This window comes from Haemaphysalis longicornis, unplaced genomic scaffold (genome assembly GCF_048455015.1).
Source record: "Haemaphysalis longicornis isolate Haplotype H1 unplaced genomic scaffold, Haemaphysalis longicornis Haplotype H1 scaffold_1, whole genome shotgun sequence".
Taxonomy (NCBI): domain Eukaryota; kingdom Metazoa; phylum Arthropoda; class Arachnida; order Ixodida; family Ixodidae; genus Haemaphysalis; species Haemaphysalis longicornis.
In genome coordinates this window covers 183347435-183366853 of record NW_027526203.1, presented here as the reverse complement: position 1 = coordinate 183366853, position 19419 = coordinate 183347435, and the positions used below count along the sequence as shown (strand labels likewise).

Below are 19419 nucleotides of genomic sequence, written 5' to 3'. Positions count from 1 at the left end.
CCACACGTGGAGACGGGAAGACGGACGGTGGTTTTGATTCAGCTTCTGGTGAGAGGGAGGGCGCTTTTTGGAGGCGGCACATGAAACGAGTGAGGGGGAGGCAGTGAGAGAGATGATGCCTAAGACACGCGTGCCTCCCTCCTCCTCCCCCTTCGATGACGCTCCTCTCCGTTTTCGAAAGAAAATCGGCAGAAATAGCGACGGTGCTGCGTTCGAGACAGGGATTTATACACACCCCCCTAACACCCCCAAAAACCCCCCCAAACATCCCACCGACTACCCCCCCCCCCCCCACCCCAAAATTGAAATTCTGCATAAACCCCTGGTTCGAGATGTCGCTATGGTGTCGCCCCGCGAATCCCAGGTAATGGCGGGCAGAGTCTCTGGTTTCACTCTTTCTAGAGAGAGAGAGAGAGAGAGAGAGAAACTTTTATTGACACCACTGGCCTAAGGGGCCGTCATGGCGGCCCGAAGGGTGTAGAGACACGTGTGTGAATTCAAGTGACGCCGCATGGGTAATCGTTATGGGTGTCGTTCTTCGCAGTCCAACCACCTTCACAGCGTGGATTGGAGCCAATTTTCTTTTACTTTTTTTATCCTCCTAGTTTTGCGCCTCACTTCTCCGGAGCAGAGCGGCCACAAAACTCGCCCTCGCCCCCCTTTTTTTTTCTTTGCTTTGCCGCTGGCTGCGCTATAAAGGAGTATATGTTATACAGGAGTATATGGTCGGAATTTCCCATGCTCACCCTGCAACATCTACTGCTTCAACTGAAACACTTTTAGGGGCGAAGCCCCTAAGGGGCTCGGGCTGTCGTCGCCGTCGTTTCATGTAGTCACGGTCTAAACACCGGGACAGTCATTTTCCAACGCCTCGCGCTAGAACGCTTCATCTCCGTGGGCAAAAACGTGTAGTAAAAGAACACATCGGGACATTCGTTTTCCAACGCCTCGCACTAGAACGGTTCGTGCTTCAAAGACACAATACCTTTACAGTAAAGCTGTATACCTCTACCCCCAACGGTTTCATCTCTTTCGGCGAAAGACGCCGCGCGCTCAGCATCGAAACCGCATTATACACTTCATCATAACTTCCAAACCGCATCATCAAAATCGCATCATACACATATATACTGCATGCTTCGCTCCTCCCCAGGTTTCACGTAAGTGGATATGGCCCGGTTTTTAGCGAGGCCCGTAATTTTTTTATTGTAAAATTATAACGTTCTCTCACCTCAGTTCCCATTCTTTTCGCAAAGAAAAGTTCTTTGACATCTTTTAGACCGCTTCCTAGGTGGGGCACGGCATATGCAGCATCTCGACAAAATAAACTCAAACTAAAAAAAAAACACTCATATTAACATGGTTAATTACAGTTTGACCCGAACCGGGGGGCGTTTCCCAAACCATATCCCGTAGGGACCCAGGCCGACCACACCCCCCCAAGCAACGACGCAGCACGGTCGTGACGTCACTTCCTCTATGTGCGCGACTTCATGCGACGTTGATTTTTTGGTAAAGTGAACTGGGAGTCCAAATAGCGGCAAAAAATGTCACTTTTCGAGATCCACTTATGAGGATAGATGAGCAGTTTGTGTCTGTTTCCTGCGACGCATTTTTTAGCTACCACATATAGATTTCTGTGGTGTCTGGCCTTTTAATGCGCGCGCATTGAGTCACAGTTCGCGCCTCAACTGTAAGCGACACACACGCAAAAAAAGTATACAAATAGCAAGAAATAGCAAGAATAAAAATATAAATAGCGCAACACAAGTTGCAAAACGCCGTTTCACGTACTACAACGCTTCGTATCGAAAAACATACCTTTCGCCCAGTTTCTGGACCTTTTGGACAATCCAGGGTGCGCCCGCTCTACGTGTCCATGAAGGCGTTGACTGCTACTTCGTCAGGCAGGTTCGCGCGGAACACAGACTCATGATCTGTTGACGCGAGGTCATCTCTGACGACCTCGAGCGGCTGCTCGTGCTCATCCATGAAGCAGAAGTTATAAGCTGCGCGACAATCGCGTGAATGCGCGGGGGACGCGCGTAGCGCACACAATTATGAGAACGGACCTTGTGATGGGCAGTGCTGCGCGAGTGCGAGGCACAGACGAGTATGGCAAATAATACGCTCGCTGATGTTCGCAGCAGACGAGCGACCGACGTACGCGTGTGCTTTCGACCGAATGAGAGCAAACGTTCTGCGCTTCGGTACGGAGTCCAAAGGACCACCCAAGACCAAAAAACATTTTTGTCTCTTGCTTTCCGGAACGTAAACAATAACTACATGTACGAGTAAAAGCATCCATCCGCGCGCGCACTTAGAGCAACGCGCCGAACGCTAGCTTAACTAGAAACAGCATGGGAGACGAGCGTCTGCAGGCGCGCAAGAGAGCGCAGAGAGCGAGAAGCAAGAACAGGTATGCAAAGGTTTACTGCGTGTTTCAGCTTCCCAGCGCGTACGCCAAGCTTGCGCACGGAGCGAAAACATCGGCCGCCGCGTAGCAGCGCGACCACAAAAGACCAAAACAAATTTTTGTCTTCCCTTTACTGAGAGTGTTTGCTTTCCAGAACGTATATAATAGACACATGTACGTGAAAGCGTCCATCCGAGCGCGCGCACTTAGAGCACCGAGCCGAGCGCTTATCTAGGAACTAGAGGGGAGGTCAGCGTCAACTTGCAGGCGCGCAAGAAGAGCGCGGAGAGCTCAGGGGCTCAGGTACAAAAGGTTAACTTCTACCACATGTGCGTCAGCTTCCCCAGCGCCGCAGGCTAGCCCCGCGCCCACGGAGCGAAACCATAGGCCGCCCGCAAAGCAGCCGAAACGAGTGGGGGAGAAAAAATCCACGTCGCATGAAGTCGCGCACATAGAGGAAGTGACGTCACGGTGCTGCGTCGCTGCTTGGGGGGGTGTGGTCGGCCTGGGCCCCTACGGGATATGGTTTGGGAATACGCAACCGGGGGAGGGGAGAGGGGAGGGGGGTAGTGGTTAGATTCTAAGGGAAGAGGGAAAAGAACTGGACTGGGGATATTATAAAACTCCTCAGGGGAGTTACCTGCACTCAACCCAGTTCGGGGTGGGTTAATGCACGGAGAATGAAATAATAAATTTAATGAAAAACGGCAATTTTGCCCGAGCCGTCGCGCTGGCTTGCTACACCAGATGATAGAAAAAAAGAGAAATAAATAATTATAAAAATGAAAAGATGGCGGATGACGCGCACAAAATTATCAGTGATAAAAAATTCCCCCGCATTTCCCCGAGGGGGAGAATGTGAAAGTGCGAATGCACGGTTGTCGGCCCGCTTGCGGCGCTTGCGCTCGGCCCCCGCAGCCCACCGCCTCGCCGCCTTCTCTTCCATCTCTTCCATCGGGTTTGTAGTATCACGTGTACACCACGCAGTTATCAAGCCGCTATAACGCCGCTGAGTCGCCAACGCACGCCGCTGACGACGTAGTTTGAATGCGTTAAAGATATAAGGCGCGTCACTAACACTGATATCAGCGTCGCGTCCGTGGCTTGGTCGGTAGAGCGTCGCGCTGCGGCCGCAAAGTCCTCGGATCGAAACCTGGCGCCGGATGCTGTTTCTTTTTTAAATATAGAGGAGCACTGCGGACGCCGCCGCCGCCGCCGCCGCCGGCGGTGGATGGTTTGGGGTCGCTTATAAAGTGCATTCGCACTTAAAAAGTTTTTACGGAACCCTGTCCAGTTCTCTGCTCCAAACCAACGCCGCCTGCATACAGGCGGAGTTGTCCGAACAAAGACCAAGAGAGCTTTGGTTGCAAGTGCAGCCAGACTGGGACCCAACCAAGGACCCAAAACAGCCTTCAACTCAAGTCCCGCACCAAGCGGCCTGCACTAAGATATTTCTGCCTGTGCAATACGAGAGGAGAAACATAACGTGTCTTGTGAACGGACATCGATAATTTGCGTCGACATTAGGACATATGCTGCGTTAGCAAGAACAACGGTGACGATCGTCTTGCGCTACAAAGATGGCAATCTCTCGACACCTTCCCGTTAAAAGCCGTCGCTTTAAAATTATAAGCGCCCCGTCAAAGAAGAGGATATTGCTCTGAAGTCCATTTTAAGTTAAACATTCCTGCTGATTGTTCCATATGCGTACAATATAATCATCATCATCACCAAGCAGCGGGCACGAACCAATCCCCTGACGCCACATGATAGCTCCCGTAGTATTCCAATCGCCTGGCGACACATCATAACCCCCGCACACTTCCAATCACCCGGACGGCACGTCAGATCCCCGTAGCATTCAATCGGGTCGCCGCCATTCTTGCATGTTCCTCCAGCCAGAGAAGACGCGATTTCCGCTTCTGAAACCAAGGGTGCAAGGCGACGCGCCCTCAACAGCCTCTAGCGTCAAGTCCAGCGTAGCTTCGTCGTCGATGTCAACGGCGACATCGAACCACAAGGGCCACGACGTGATTATGCCCAGCGGGGGCGGCCTCGGCACGGCACACTTGCTGCGTCATTGTTACGGGGCCTTCGTGTCGTTCATGGCACTGCAGCTGATGCTGGGAGCTGGTTATGGAACGGCGCAGGTCGTGCGGGCGTACGCGTTTGGCTGGTACGATCCTGGCCGTCTGCAGCCCAGCACGAACTTGACGTGCAACCTAACCAACTCCAAGGGAGACCCCTGCCAGTTCTTCGACTTCGTGTCCAAGGGCTGGCAAAAGAAGCCGGGCGTCGCCAACTATTCCAAGGTGCGTCGAGCTGTTCTGGTATTTCCAAAACGAGCCCAACGCGACGACATTCGGCGGCGAATTTGAAATGTCATCGGGGCCCATTCGCTTTGGGGAAACGCGTGTAAGCAGAGCAGGAATAAATCGGGGTAATTCTTCTTTGGAAGGAATGAATGATAACAGAATAATCACGGAAGGTTAGTCGTGCCGCTATAGGAGCACGTATGCGAGCTTCTTATTTTGCCCCCATGCACGCTGTACTATTACTGAGAGGTAATACTCGTGCGCCTTCTTCGTCACCTTCTCCGAAACGCAGAGAGAACTAATTTGACATAGCGGCCACAGGTGACCGTAATTTTCTCTCGCAGCGTTGGCAGACGGTCGACTGAAATCATTAAAAAAAAAAAAAATCACGGCTGCCCAGGGATGTACGAGCCCTCGGCCTCGAGGCGCGAACTCAGAATAGCGCGTGCTCACGCGGACCCTGAGTTTTCGCTGCCGGTTCCCGTCTGTTGTCACCACATGGGCTGCCATGGGAAGAGTATGGTCAGTACAGGAAAGGGTTTTAACTCGTGTTTTATCGAGCAACCCCGAAAAAAAAAGTGAATGCGAAAGCATCAAATGGCCAATTAAGCGGGAAAGCCGGTGTGCGCCGCCGGCGTTGGCGTTTGGAAAACCCAGGACCAGCTCTCGCGCGGCCGCTTGCGAAGCGTTCCATAGCACGAGCTTCGTTTGCTTTAATATAAAAACAAATAAAGGACGGCGCGCACAGACAGCGCCACGAAGAAAGTCGGGAGTGCAGTTGTGGATGTGACTGCAGTGTTCGGCGGAAATCCATGGAGCTTTCCCTTGCGACGTCCCATTGGATTAATGCTATCGCGTGTACAACCCGTAATTAAGTGCTTGGGTAGCCTAGGATTTTAATGTCGTTGAACTGCTCAAAGGACTCCGTGGTATTCTCAGCGGCCCGTAGCATAGATAACGATCAGTCTCAGTTTTAATACAAATACGTGAAGCCGCCTTTAATGAAGGCGGCTTTAGTACATGAAGCCACCGCCCCAAAGGCGTTTCAAGCCACGTCACGAAGCCGCCGTGATACCGACAGTCCCGTGACTGTCTGCTAGGATAAAACTGTAGTCCTCTCGACTGTCATCCAGCCCCTTAACTGAGAAGCGCGCGTAATCGAGAAATTAGAAATTAATTGTGTGGATTCTAGCATTTGTTGGGAGACTTCACCGCAAACAACCGTATATCGTGTCTTGCCCTCGTTTGGCAGCTTCGCTGTCCAACCAAATTTTTGTCAGCACTGTCCTGCTTTCACGTATCAATTAACTAGCTGAGAAACGTCAAAAAATCGCATTTGTATGTGGCTGTTATAGGCCCAGGAAAGAATTTTGTTAGTCTGACTCTGAGGTGGTCGGGACAGCATTGTGAAAGAAGGGAGCTGAAAAAAATTTGTTGGTGTCGAGTAGGAAATGGGGCTGGGGCAGTTATGGCTAGTCGCTTCTTAGCGAAAATGAAAGTAAGCAATTAAATGAATTTGTTTATTAACACGTTAACGTGATTTACGCAGTTCAAATTCAAACAGCAAGAGCTGCTAAACAATTTCGTTAGCAACAAAGGTACATAAGGTCTGATACCGTTTGCTACTTAACGTAGTCGATGTCATTGCGCTACATTGCGCCTCGCCGTAATCTGTCTTGCATCGGCTCAGCCGGCACAAATCAGATAACGATCGCTGCTCCGCTGATCAACGCACCCTGCGCCTCATAACCCTCTGAGGTAGACATTACGGTATCATTAAAGTAGCCGCTTTTGGCCGATTTGCGTTTGAATTTGAGCGTATACCTTTCAAGCGCGCATAATTCTTTTTTCTACTAAACATTAAAATTTCGGTAAGAAATATCAATGACACTGTATCATTCGATATCAATAAACTACGTCGTTTCATAAACTAGAAAAGCTGTTTTTTTATCCCACTAGTTAAATAATAGACGTCTGTTAACCAAACGCTCATCCCCGTGACGTACGTTTTTCATTTTCTATATATATATATATACACCTGAGAGGCGGTGCTGTCTATTCAATCTAAGAAAAAAAACAAATTTAGAGAAATTCATTTTTTACCATGAAAGGTCCGTATTCAGTTTTTTTTTTTAATTTCTCGCCATTTTTCAACGTATAAGGACATTTTCGAACTTGTTACCAGGGCCAGTGACGAAATTTGAGTTCTTGAAACAATGTTTAGGTAGTACACGAATTATGCAGCACTTATAAATCAGGCACCGATGGTACGCTCCCGATTTATTAAAACGCCAGGATTAGCTTCCGTAGCGCTTTTCGCTACTCCCTGGCTGGTAGCAATGGGCTCGCAGCGTGGTCAGCCTCAAACCACTTTGCCCCTTTCCTTTGAAAGCCTTTTTTGTGTGCACATACGAACTTGCCACGAGCTGTCGAAAAAAAGGAAATAAATACGTGCAACGCTAACAGCAAGCTCGGGGGGCGCACTTTTGTTTATTTTGCCCGAGGTTACTGCCAAGAATAGCAGACGGGCAGCCCGCGCATGCGCAGATCGATACTGAAAAAGGTCCATACAAGGACTGACAAGAGTGAAATTTGGGGATTCAAGGGGGGTGTCCAGAAAAACTAGGGGGAATCTACACACCCCCTAGGGGGGGTGTAGGGAAATCACTGGCTTCGAGGCTTCCATTGGCGTGAAAGTTAGGCGCTCGGGAGGAGGAGGAGGAGGGCCAAAAGAATCGCCTCTCTCGCAGGCGTTGCAGCAGCGCGTGGCCTGTGCCGCCGTGGGGAGCCTGGTGCTGGAGGAAGGATCGGCGGCGGGTCCGTCTCCCCAGGTGTCCCGGCTGTTCCAGCGGTGCGCCCAGCTGGCCTTCAACCAGCACGACGGGCACAGAGACCTGCACCGCTTCCTGGAGCGCTTTAACCTCAGCTGGCCCGCGTCGCACCCCAGGTATACACCAACGAAGTCTGCATGCCCGTACAGACCACCACCACCACCTGTAGTGTCTCTCGAATATCGCCCCACCGTGCTCTGAACTCCCGAGCCACTAGAACTTGTGGTGCCGGGGGAACGCATGATGAACGTTTGTTATAAATTGTGAGAGTGGAAAGCGAGGAAGCCAAGAGTAGTTTGGAACTTTGTAGAGGTGGGTGGTGTCGTCGTGGAGGGGTGAAAGTACCCGATGACGCTGACGCAGGAGGTAGATGATGAAGTATATTTACACGTATTTACAGCAGACGATGAAGCATTAACATAAGACAAAACAAGACAACGAAAACTGGGTTAGAAATTAAAATGCGCCGCACACACGAGGAGGGTATCGCGGCACGATCCCTGATGGGGGCTCGGAGGCCAAAAGGTGCCGAACCGCCGCGCGGTTGGCGAGGAATTCGTGGGGCTCTGGCGCCCAGAAACCGCCACGGGAGCAAGTCTGCGGCCACTCGTGGTCACAGCTCCGGACGAACTCGCTGAAGGATGCGCGAGCGGTCGCAAGCAAATCCGCCTCCCCCCCGAACCGGAGGGCACATGCCAATTAGGGTTTTGACCTCCGCTCCCTTCCTGTCCGCCCCGAAGGTCAGGAACACAGGAGAGCCTACCCCAACGCCGCGTAAAAAGTAAGACGCAGAGTGGGGATCATTTGGATTGGGTTGCGCGTCGGAAGGGCAGCGAGTAACGCAGATGGACGTCGAATAGTCTGAGGGCAGTGGCCCAATTTCCCACTTCTAAAGAAAAAGAGACAAGGAACGCGAACGCTATTACAGAAGGGGTAAATTCAATCGCTCGTGCTATGGTTAGTACTAAACGACAAAATTGCGTTGCTTCATGGGCAGTACGAGAATACTAGGCGCCTTTTGTAATATCTAAAAAGCGGGGCGAACGGCTTGGCAGCCTCTGTTGGATGACAGGTTTCATGCTTTCAGCCGGCAGTGCGTTTACATTTAAAGGGACACTGAAGTGAATTTGTCAAGCTCCCGTTTTTGCTTGCACTGCGTAGACTGGCTCAAATTAGCACACTTTTCATCGTTTATCCGGTTGACAAATCGGTAATTATTTTACAAAGCGCGAAAGAAGAAAAACTACCATGCGCGGTTTGCGGCGGCCGCACCAACTAAGGCTGTGACGTTGGGAGGAGGGGCGCCGTGATTGGACGATGCCCAAGGTTAGCAATCACACAAGTTTCGGTTTCGGTTCTGTAAAACATAACCAATGGCTTTGTTGGATGGGCATTCTCAATATCTCAGTAATCATCGTACCGCGCTTCTGCCATGTTGTCAGCTGTAAAATGCACAAGATAAGCCTCCCAGGACGGCTTGTAGTCGTAGCATTCACTAGCCGAGACCTACGCAATGCATGAACGCCCTCCGCGTACCCGCAGACGCCCAAATGTCATGCGCTTTTCCCCCATATTTGGAGCTTGCCTCCCTCATGCCTGTATCGTAAAAAGCGTGTTCGCACCAGGCCAAGGGTCTGTTCATTCTGGCCTGTGCCCACTGCCTGCAAGCAGTCGGTGCTTATGGCAACAGCACGCCAACGAGAACTCGCTTGCGCGCCAGTGCCAGCCTGCGCGCGTTTTGTGAACTAGTTCGTGTAGCCATGAACGTTGCGGCCCAAAAAAAGGTGAACTCAATATAGAAAACATCGGCGGAAAACAAAAAAGTTAACTTACAAAAAAAAAAGCACGTACCCGCGGGGATTCGAACTCGTGACTCACAAAACATTTGCGGTGCATAGCTAGCGCCCCAGACCGCTGAGCCACGGAGTAGGACGCGAGTGCCTTTCTAATATAGGGTATATATTGTACAACCAGTTTACACTTTCATTTAGTTTTGGCATTTCAAGCAGCTTAGGTGACTATTTGTTGTACTGCGATCGTGCAGTAAGTGTCGCCCGAGTTTCCACAGTAGCTCACGTCTAGCAATTGCATTTCGTAGACGGAAAAGCGTTCGCAGATGCGTAGTCGTGCTGCTGACCGCTGTGCTTGTTCGCCCAGCGCAAAAAAGTGCTTCCCGCGCCCTAGTTTTACGCTGTACGGTAAAAATATCAGTTGATTTTATTTCCTTAGTACCTATATTGACTTCGCTGACTCTTCTCCCGCCTTCAAGAGGCCTTATATTTTCCTACTGGCGTACCAGTCAGCGAAGCGTAGCATGTGCGCTTGTGCAGCGCTTGTGTGAAGCGACCTTGACTTGGAGCTAGATACAGTGTACAAACAAACCAAGTAAAGACAGGCACATTCTTCCATTCACAAACGTGTCCTGGCTTCGTTTCAACTAAGCGAACGAATTGCGACCAAGCAATTTTTTTTAACCTCCTTGATTGCGACGACCCGCCGGCGGCCGGCGGACGAAACGCTGGGCCGACTGACTCTGTCGGCCGGGGAGCCGTGCAGTAGCGCAGCCGTGGCGCAGCCAATTGCCAGCTCATCCCCTCCTGACGTCACACGAAAACGCCACAGAAAATGGGCGAGCGTAAAGAGAGGAGGACAGCATTTTCGAATTAGTTTTTCTACTAAATAAAATCGCGTAAACGCGCCTAGAGTGGTCGAAACATGGCCTGGGGACTCCGGACTACAATTTGCGCTAGTAATCCCGCAATGTTTACATATCACTTCAGTGTCCCTTTAAGCTCTGAACAGCCTAGCGTATACGGTTACATTTTCTACACCAGCGTACATAATTACATTTGAGACGTTTTGGAAGTTCCAATTAAATCAGGGGTTACAAAAATCGAAGTAATTCAACATCTTGATCTCATGTCACAGGTATGCAAGAAGCAGCAAACATTTTTTCTCCCGCATTGTACCGGGCGTTCATTCAATTTACAAACAGACGTGTGTGTTTTCAGATACGTTGTTTACTATTTCGTTCAAGGTATATCGTCCACTCACCGGTTGTAGCCGCCTTGGAAGAGAGGAGGCGATATTGTTTTACTTGCACATCCGACGTATTTAGATCCTTGGACGCTGTATACGTTTTCTCTCCTCCCTAATCTGCGCTCGTGACAAGTCTATCCCTCTGTTTTATGTCCATGATGGATATTTTAGAGCGTATACTTGTCTTTTTACAGAACTGGGTGACAAAGTACTATGTTCACATACAGCAAAATGCAGCGGCTGCGTAGAAACCTAAGTCAAAGCTTTCCTGTTGACATTTCGCCCGATGCCAATGGGCGCTGACTGGTCTTTTGCTGCCCTGGGGCGGGCGTGCCTGCACTGAATGCGCAGCAGGTCCAAGCTGGAGACCCTGGTCGTCCTGGTGACGCTGGACCGGTGCGTGCCGGTGCTGTCCCACCAGAACGCAGACACCCACGTCAAGCGGCCGAGGTCCCGCACCCTGCGCTTCACCTGCAACCCGTGCACGTTCCAGCGGTTTGCCACGCGCAACGCGCTCCACGAGGAAGGCCCCGTGCTCGCTTACTTCGGACGCGCCTCGGCCACCCTGAACGGCTCCGCGGCGCCTAAGAGGACGGTTCAAGAGGCAAGTATATATGCGCATGCATCTCCAAATATAAGAGCTATACCAGCTTGTCAAACCTAACAAACGAATGCACGCATGCCCACAGCCTGGCTGTGGATTCAACCAAGGGCTAATAGGCCCCTTTGTCAACCTTCGCCCGCACCAAATTCGGGTCTCCTTCAAACCATCACCGTGTAAGCGTGTGAAAGGTTCCGGGGCGGTAGAGGGTTCATCCACATCAGACCGTATATGCCCCACCACCGCCTTCTTGTCCCGCCCCCGACAAAGTGACGGGGTGCACTGTTCATAGACAACGAATCAGAGAGTGCTCCGCCGTAGTCTGTATAGAAGAAAATGTAAAGACAGTGGCTGTAAGCTTTAAAGGTGGACGTCAACCGGTCCAGTGCGACCTTGCTGGGGCACTCTCCGTGGTCGGCGGTGTAAATTGGTGTACCACACAAACAGCAAGATGCCTACTACACGGCACTGTAACAGAGAAGCAATGAAACATTCTTTTCTAAAAACAAACTTAAACTGTATTCACTGGTCGTCATTGCACCTTTTGCTGCAACAGTTGCTTATTCAAGTACGTTTGTGTAAGTGAACCATACACGGCACTTTTTGAGAAAGCACTTGCAGTCCCTTGGTTAAATTTCATTGCAATGATCTCCAGTGACCAATCCATGCCGCCAGCACAGAAAATTTACCGAATGACAATGTGCATCATCATCGGTCTCAACATCACCATCATATTTAGGTCCACTGCTGGACGATGGCTTCTCCCATGCACTGACGTCCACCCACTCCTATCCTGCACCGCCGCTCGAGCCCATTCTTTGCCTCCAAATTTTCTTATTTCATCTCTCCATCGAGTTAATGGCTTTTCCCTTCTTCTAGACCCGTCTCTCGGTATCCACTCTGCCACCCTGGTGGTCCACCGATTGTCACTTCGTCTCACTATACATGGCCAGTGCAAGTCCGCTTCTTTTTCTTTATTTGAACTATGATATCATCTACTCGAGTCTGCTCCCTGATCCACGAAGAACTAAGTTTCCGCTCCATATGTCATCACCGGCAGTACGCATTGCTTGTATACTACTATTCCTTTTAGCAATGCAGGTATCATACTTTTTCATTATTTGGGAGTGTTGCATACTTTTTGAACCAAAAACAAGATCTGCGCTGTGCCACTGCGCAATGCAGGCGTCATGCTTCACTCTTTAAAAAAAAGGTCGTGGCACTTACTAACAGAACACTAACCAGTTACTCGTCCCAGTATAAACTGTGGATTTTACTAACTGGCCATGCATAACCTAGTAAAAAGCTACGCGCGACAATGTGTATCGGCTGAGCGTTCAGCGCGACATAGACACATTCAACACGCACATATCGCACTTAGACAACCAACAAATAAATTGAGCAAGAAAACCAATGGAATGCACGAGGAGAGCGAGTACAACTTAGTTACCTTAGAAATACATCTTCTCTTCTTGCTTTTATAGCCAGTAACGGAAAGTCATTTGATATAGTTGGGGGGCTTGTCGCAAAAATCAAATATTTTAGCGATAATTTTAGTGTGAGCATGTACAAGTCAGCATGCAGATTTTCAAAAACTTTTTAATCGTGATTTGGAGTGGGAAAAGTTCTGTAGGTATTACGTTCAATAATTCGTAGAATTTTGTTACTGTCAGTGAATTTTAGTATCAAACAAGCAGCAGTTACTAAGTGCATGGTCTCTAAATTAGTAACTGTTCCACACATAGTGGCAGGACCTACGTACCGTTCTCGGGGGTAGTAAAGTTCGCAAGGAGTTAGTAAATACAGCCGTTACTACCCTCTAACGAGCTTTTTTGTTACAGGAGCCATGAAGAGAAAACACAAGTTTGGTTCACTCAAAAGATTGCCTCGTTAGAATCATACTGACACCACTTTTAACGTAAAGTTAGCTCAACTAAGCTACATAATTAGGGAAAAAAAGGAATGACATTGCGACCCACTAGCTCATTTCCCGCAACAGGACTTATGATATCATACCATACAGCTCTGCGATTGGCGGAGGGCGGCAAAAGCAAACGCAAATTAGGCAGGGCATATAATCTTGCCGAACGAGCTACTTGCGCTTAAATTTAGGGCACATTCTTTTTAAAGCTTTAAGAATGGTGGGACAAACAGTGGAAGTTACGCAAGCGCACGTAAACATAGAAGTACCGATGCGTACTGCTGTTGGTACTGCGCGCACTATGCTTGGTTTGGCTGCACAGGACTGCGGGGCCTTGGGGTTGTTTCAGGCGACACTGGCCGACTGACGCAAGCGACGATGTCTTACGTGACCGTATTTGTCGAGCGAGCACCATGTTTCACGAAACGATTGTCTCCATGAACAAAACAAGCCAGGCACAAATACGTTCACAAACAAACCAAAGGCAGAAAACGGCTTGCCGCGGTGTGGTGGCGCCATCTAGGTTCACCAATGGTAAACAAGGCCCTGTGATGTCATTGCAGACCACGAAAACTCACGATTTAGCGGGAAAATCAAAATTTTAACTTTAATTAATTTCTCAGTGAATAAACCGTCGCTTGCATTCGGACAACCGCTGGGGGCTCTATAAAACACGAAACCTTTCGAATATAAAACACGAAACCTTTTGTTTTGTCTTCATGGCTCCTTTAAGTGTTGCACTGCGTGGTGCCACAGCGCAGACCGAAGATTCTCCACATCGTTATTGCTAGCTGGCTGCATGTATTGGTCAATCGAGTGCATTGCGGTGAAGCGGAATTACAGGATTCTTAATTTTATAGTGCAGGTTCTGCTCTCGGCCGTGGAGGCCGCACTTATTACGCAAGTGAAATACCATAATCATTAGCCTGTGTGCACATCATTTCGATGGACTCTTAAAACTCTCGATTAGTAAGTGCAGTCGCCGTACACTGCTGAGTTACGCGATGTAGCCGTGGCGCGTTGAGACCCCAAATAGATGTTTTAAATGCTACCTCGTGCTGCTTATGCCGGACGCGCAGCCGAACATTTCGTCCCTCTGAATGTGAGACCATGCATGCTTCTGTTGATGACCGAGCAAGCGAAGCTGTCATGAAGCACCTTATAATGTACGCATCTGCGTTTTGTTCGTAACACCTACAGTTTCAAAATTTTGTGCGCGCGTGTACGTCCGGTTTTCTTCTTGTAACACTACAATTCGCATATGCCGTAATAGTTAGAGTTCTGCACACGTTCAATTCGGGAAAAATAAACTATTAACGTCAAGGAAACGTGCAGTATACGTTTTTTTTTTTGTAACGGTAAGGCTTTAATTTTATTCGGATGTATACGGTTGAGACACGTTCCCTTTGTTTGAAAGGGACGTATTTAGTTACATTTTTGTCAGTAACTTCCTATAACGCTGGCACAGTTCGCGTGTGGGAGTGGCAAAGCATTCGTTCCGCGTATCGTGCTTTCTTGAAATAGCAGGCTTCTTCGCTTGTTCTAAGCTCGCTTGCTAGTTTGCTTATTCAGGTGCTTTATTTTCGGATTTTATGCCTTATCGCAATGTACCGACCTTTATGCCGAGTGAAACGTGTGCATGTTTCTGTTACATTATTGCTACCGTCTGAGGATTCTTGTAAACAATGACCCAGTTCTGAGACACGTAGCCTATAATTGGATACTTAACTTAGGTTCACGCTACGAGCAGTAATTTGCTATATTCATTTCAGCTAACCGTCTGGAAGCATCGTATCAGGACTGGGGCTTTCCCTTTCTGCGGTATATACGGCAGCATTGGGGGGAACGTTTTTCATTGCAAGGAACTTGACCCAACAAGCAGCTTAATTCATCTCTCATGTATGCTGAACATGTAAAACTGACTCAAGGTGGAAGGAAATCAACTGGCAGCGTGTCCTCCCCCCCCCCCCTTCCCCCTTCTGTGGCCGCGTTGACCAACCGCGGTAACGTGGAGACCTCTGAAAGTTTTCTCTTCTACAGCGGCTAACGTGCGCACGTGATTCGAGCAGACGTTGCAGACACAACCGTACGTGTGCAGGACCTCAAGATGCCCGTACGTGTGCTGGTCCTCAAGACGGCTGCCTTGCCGTTGCTAATGGATCCGCGGCCTGACTACGAGCTGCTGCACATCGTGATCAAGCAAACGGACTACATCACGGCACCCTACCTATCGGCGGCAGAGTGCCCGATGGTGCGTGCTATTCCGAACCAGAGAAGTGAAACGGAGAGTAGGGTAAACTCACAAAGGCAGTAGTTTACGAGTAGGATATGGAATAAGCATTGAATTTGGCCCTTTTCGGCGGCTGTGAAGAGAAGTTGAAATGAAGTACATAGCTAACGATACGCTAACGTAAAACATATTAATTCATACTTGCGTGAATGTCCTCATTTTTGAAATAAATTGTGGCTTGCTAATGGTGGCTTGCACCTTGACGGCTGACTTCTTTAAGTGATCGAAATTCAGGTCTAACCTTTAATCCACAACGAGGTCTTAATTCACAATCTTTAGACCGATCGACAGTGCAGTCTCTCGCTCCCGGTGTGCTGCTCTTACATCTAAATGTGTCACGTGACGTGTTTACTTCCACAGCTCTTTGCGCTTAACTAAGGTTTGAATGTTCGTAAGTTTACGACTGTGCGGCATGAGTGTGGCGTCAGAACGAGAGGATTGGGAACTGACAGAGCTTTGAAGTGGAAAAGGTAAATATTATAAATACATCGTAGGAAATGTGCCCCCTATCTCACAAACTTAAAGTCCACAGAAAAGGAGAAAAAAAAAAAACGCCGACGGACGGCGAAGCAGACCCGGGCCAACATTACAACGTTCACCGCAATTTGCCGTGCAGCGCGTTCTGCATCTTGCCATTTGCACTTGACAGGTGGTTGGTTTCCAAATATTTGTCCCAGATTCCTACGCGTTACACATCGTCACCACTAGATGTCAGGTGAAACGTGGAGTGAAGTGAAACATGGATGCCCGTAACCCCTTCGCAGGTCGTCAACAGGCATTTGCCAGTACACGCGTTCGGTCGAGGCGACGAAATGTTCGTCTTGAACAAGCGCTTGCTACGGCTCGTGGCGATCCCCGTCAGCAACATCGAAGACAGCACGGGTCTGCTCGCCTACGTCAATTGGCACGTGGTGCGCCATCTGGAGCCCATGACGTCGTGTCCCCTTCCACGGACGCAGTTCATGGATGGCAGGGACGCCGACAAAAGTTCCCTCGGCTACATGACAGGTCGCTGCTACACGGACGCGGACGCGGCGTTGCCCCTCGCCTTCACCCACGTCTTCAACCGTCGCTGGCTAGCCGCGAGATCCGTGCGGAACGCAACTGCCAGTCTGTGCCGCTTCCGGAGCGTGGCCAGAGCAACCATAGCGCCGCTGCCCTGGACTGACGGCGAGATGAGGCGCGGTGCGCTGGAGAAGCTGGCCATCCTGCGCGCCGTCGTGGGCTTCTTCGACCAGGGGTCCGGGAACGAGGAAGCCCTGCGACGGCTCTACCCGCGCGTGCCCGAGCTGAGCGGCTCGTACCTGAACATGTCGCTGGCGCTGCACGAGACCGAGCTGAACGTTTCCAAGGGGTTCCTCCGCCTCCACGGCCCCACGTCGAAGGAAGTGGGCTTCCCGCCTGTGGTCAACGCCTCATACGTTCCAGTGTACCATGTGATAGTCATCCCAGCTGCCATCCTGTACCCGCGATGCTACGTGGCCTGCTACCCATCCTCGTACAACTTGGCCAGCCTGGGCCACGACGTGGGGCACGAGATTACGCACGCGTTTCACCCGGACGAGGCCCTGTCCAGCCCGGACGGGCTGCGCCGCGACTGGTGGACGCCCGCGTCGAGTAAAAAGTTCGCGCGCCAGCTGGCCTGCCAGCGCTGCCTGAACAACGAAACGCCGTGGACGGGGACCGCGCGCTACGGAGCGCACGCGCTGTCTAAGAACCGCGCTGTCAGCGGCGGCTTGCTCAAGGCCTATCGGGCGTACCGGGGGAGCGTGGCACTGCAGCACAGCGGTGCCGCGCAGCAAGGAACCGCCTTCACTGGCGAGCAGTTCTTCGCCAGCAGCTGCTTCAAGTGGTGTTCCAACGATGACCGGGGCCCTGTTTGCTCACGGTGCAACGAGCCGCTGATGAACATTTCCGAGCTCGCCCAAGCATTCGACTGCGCCCTGGGATCGGCCATGGACCAGACCAACACTGTTTGGTACTCCCTACTCGGCGCACGGTGCAACGTGCCGCTGATGAACATGCCTGAGTTCGCCCAATGATTCAACTGCGCCCTGGGATCGGTCATGAACCAGACCAGCCGGTGCGGCGATATGTGGCATGCATTCAGCCACCGAATTCCGCGGCTTGAAATTTTGGCTCTCAAGTAATTGGACTGCACTTTCTTCGTAGCTTGCCTGTGTATGTTACCGGCACTTTATTTGCAATGGTACTTGAAACGTTTTACACGCTGCCACAAAATATAAACTGAAGTTACTGGTGCTGCGCATGAAATCGCAACAGCTTCGAAGTTCCCTCGGCAAACTTCAAAGAAGGATGGAAAAGCGTGGAGGAGCGTAACGGGAACAGACCACGCTGTACCTAGAAAAATATTGTGCGGTGCTATTCCTGGCGTGCTATGGTGGTTTCGTAATCTTTTTTTCTATTTCACAATCTTTTTTACTGTGCTTCCGTGGTCGGTGGGGTTCTGACGCGATCTTGCTGCCTTAAAGGCCTACTTGTGTGTTCAATAAAATTGCTCTTTTCTGGATCTGCTTTCGTAGGTGACTTGGTTCTGAAGCGATCTTCCTGTGTATTTGGCCTAATCGTTCAATACATTATTTGCCTTTTCCTTCGTCGTGCTCTCCGGAGTGCTGATGGTGCCGCGGCAGGTACAATAATAGTTTAGCACTCCGTATGCTCCGTGTTGTACGTGGTTACCTTGTTGACCGGGACCCGTCTGGGCACTTGCGCATTCGTTCCGGCAGGATGGGTTAGTTCCGCGGGCCGGCCCTCGCCATGTCCGTGCATTCGTCGCAGTGGGGTGCGCCTCCTCGCCCTTCCCGCGCGCGCAGGCGCAGTCGGGTCCCGGTCAGCACAGTAACTATGTACACGACGGAACAAACGGACTGCTAAAACTCTCCGTTTGTTCCGTCGTGCAGTGCCGGATTAGGAAACTTCGGGGCCCGGGGCTAAAGCGTCCTTGGGGCCCCAATGATGATCATGGCGATGATGATGATAATGATTCCACTTTATTATGCTTAAATTTTTGAAGCCCATGTTATGCTCTCTGATCAGTGATAAATTAGACATAATTTTGCAGTTTCCGGAATCTGATTTATTGGCTTGATGTCTGGTATTATATAAAGGCTTTTACCAGGCGTAAAAGTTAGTATCGTTTCATTGCCGGTCCATCACAAATTCACAGTTGATCGAAGTGCCGCGTCGGCCTGCACACGCCATAGTACAGAATAGCATTTTCTTATACGAAGCACTTTTTATTAAGGCTTCAAGGTTTTAGTTTTATACGCATAAAAATGAGCAGGATGTATGTATTGTCGCGAGTTGTAACCAGCAAAGTTTTTCCGCGGAATTGGGGCGTCGATCAGGAACCCAATCGCCCGGCTCGGGCTGATTTGTCAGGGGGCTCAGCATGGAGGTGGTGTTGAAATTTTTCGGAGATTGTGGCTGGAATGACGAACTCGAGATGCCGTTGATATGATGAAGGGAAGCAAGGAATTTATATACAACTATATATGTTAACAAAACTGAGTACATGAGTAATAAAAGAAAAACTTCAAAACTGCAGTTATACTCCAGCTCCAATTGCGTCAAGAACCCTTGAATGCCTAAAACTCTTGTTCGTATGCTCCGAGTGCACACAAACCACTCGGGCGACAACGGCCGGGACTGTTTTCCCGCCGCAAGACCCGTCAAATTGCCCGTAACACATCTGTTCAGCTGTATCCTTAAGTTCCGATGCCATCCTCAATCTGCCTATATTCCAAGCCTAGCGTAAAAGGTCGTGGCTCCAAGCACGGGAAGCTGTCTAGCTCGAATGCTCAATGGCAAAACCTCGGCATTTCGTTGTCTCACCAATGCCCCTCCAGTTATCCACCTGCATATATGGAAGGGCTAAAAGTCCGTGCAGGCAGTTGTTACTCACAGACATCTGTCAAACAGTTAGCCGCCACGGCCTATTGGACAAAATCCTGCACGCTACCCGCGCAGACGAGAAAGCACGCGG

The 19419-nt window shown here is 50.2% G+C and overlaps 2 protein-coding genes across 2 annotated transcripts; both read left to right on the top strand.

The window, feature by feature from the left end:
• The first annotated feature begins 4423 nt into the window (after positions 1-4423).
• LOC144167502 (uncharacterized) lies at positions 4424-7916 on the top strand. The gene is made up of 2 exons (XM_077696757.1): positions 4424-4728; positions 7482-7916. The coding sequence occupies exons 1-2, from the start codon at positions 4453-4455 to the stop codon at positions 7761-7763; spliced, it is 558 nt and encodes a 185-aa protein (XP_077552883.1). The 5' UTR covers positions 4424-4452; the 3' UTR covers positions 7764-7916.
• Positions 7917-10944: 3028 nt separating this feature from the next.
• Positions 10945-18099, top strand: LOC144155924 (endothelin-converting enzyme 1-like). Its single transcript, XM_077687641.1, has 3 exons — positions 10945-11205; positions 15222-15374; positions 16178-18099. Exons 1-3 carry the CDS (start codon positions 10945-10947, stop codon positions 17453-17455), a joined length of 1692 nt encoding a protein of 563 aa, XP_077543767.1. The 3' UTR covers positions 17456-18099.
• The last annotated feature ends 1320 nt before the right edge of the window (positions 18100-19419 follow it).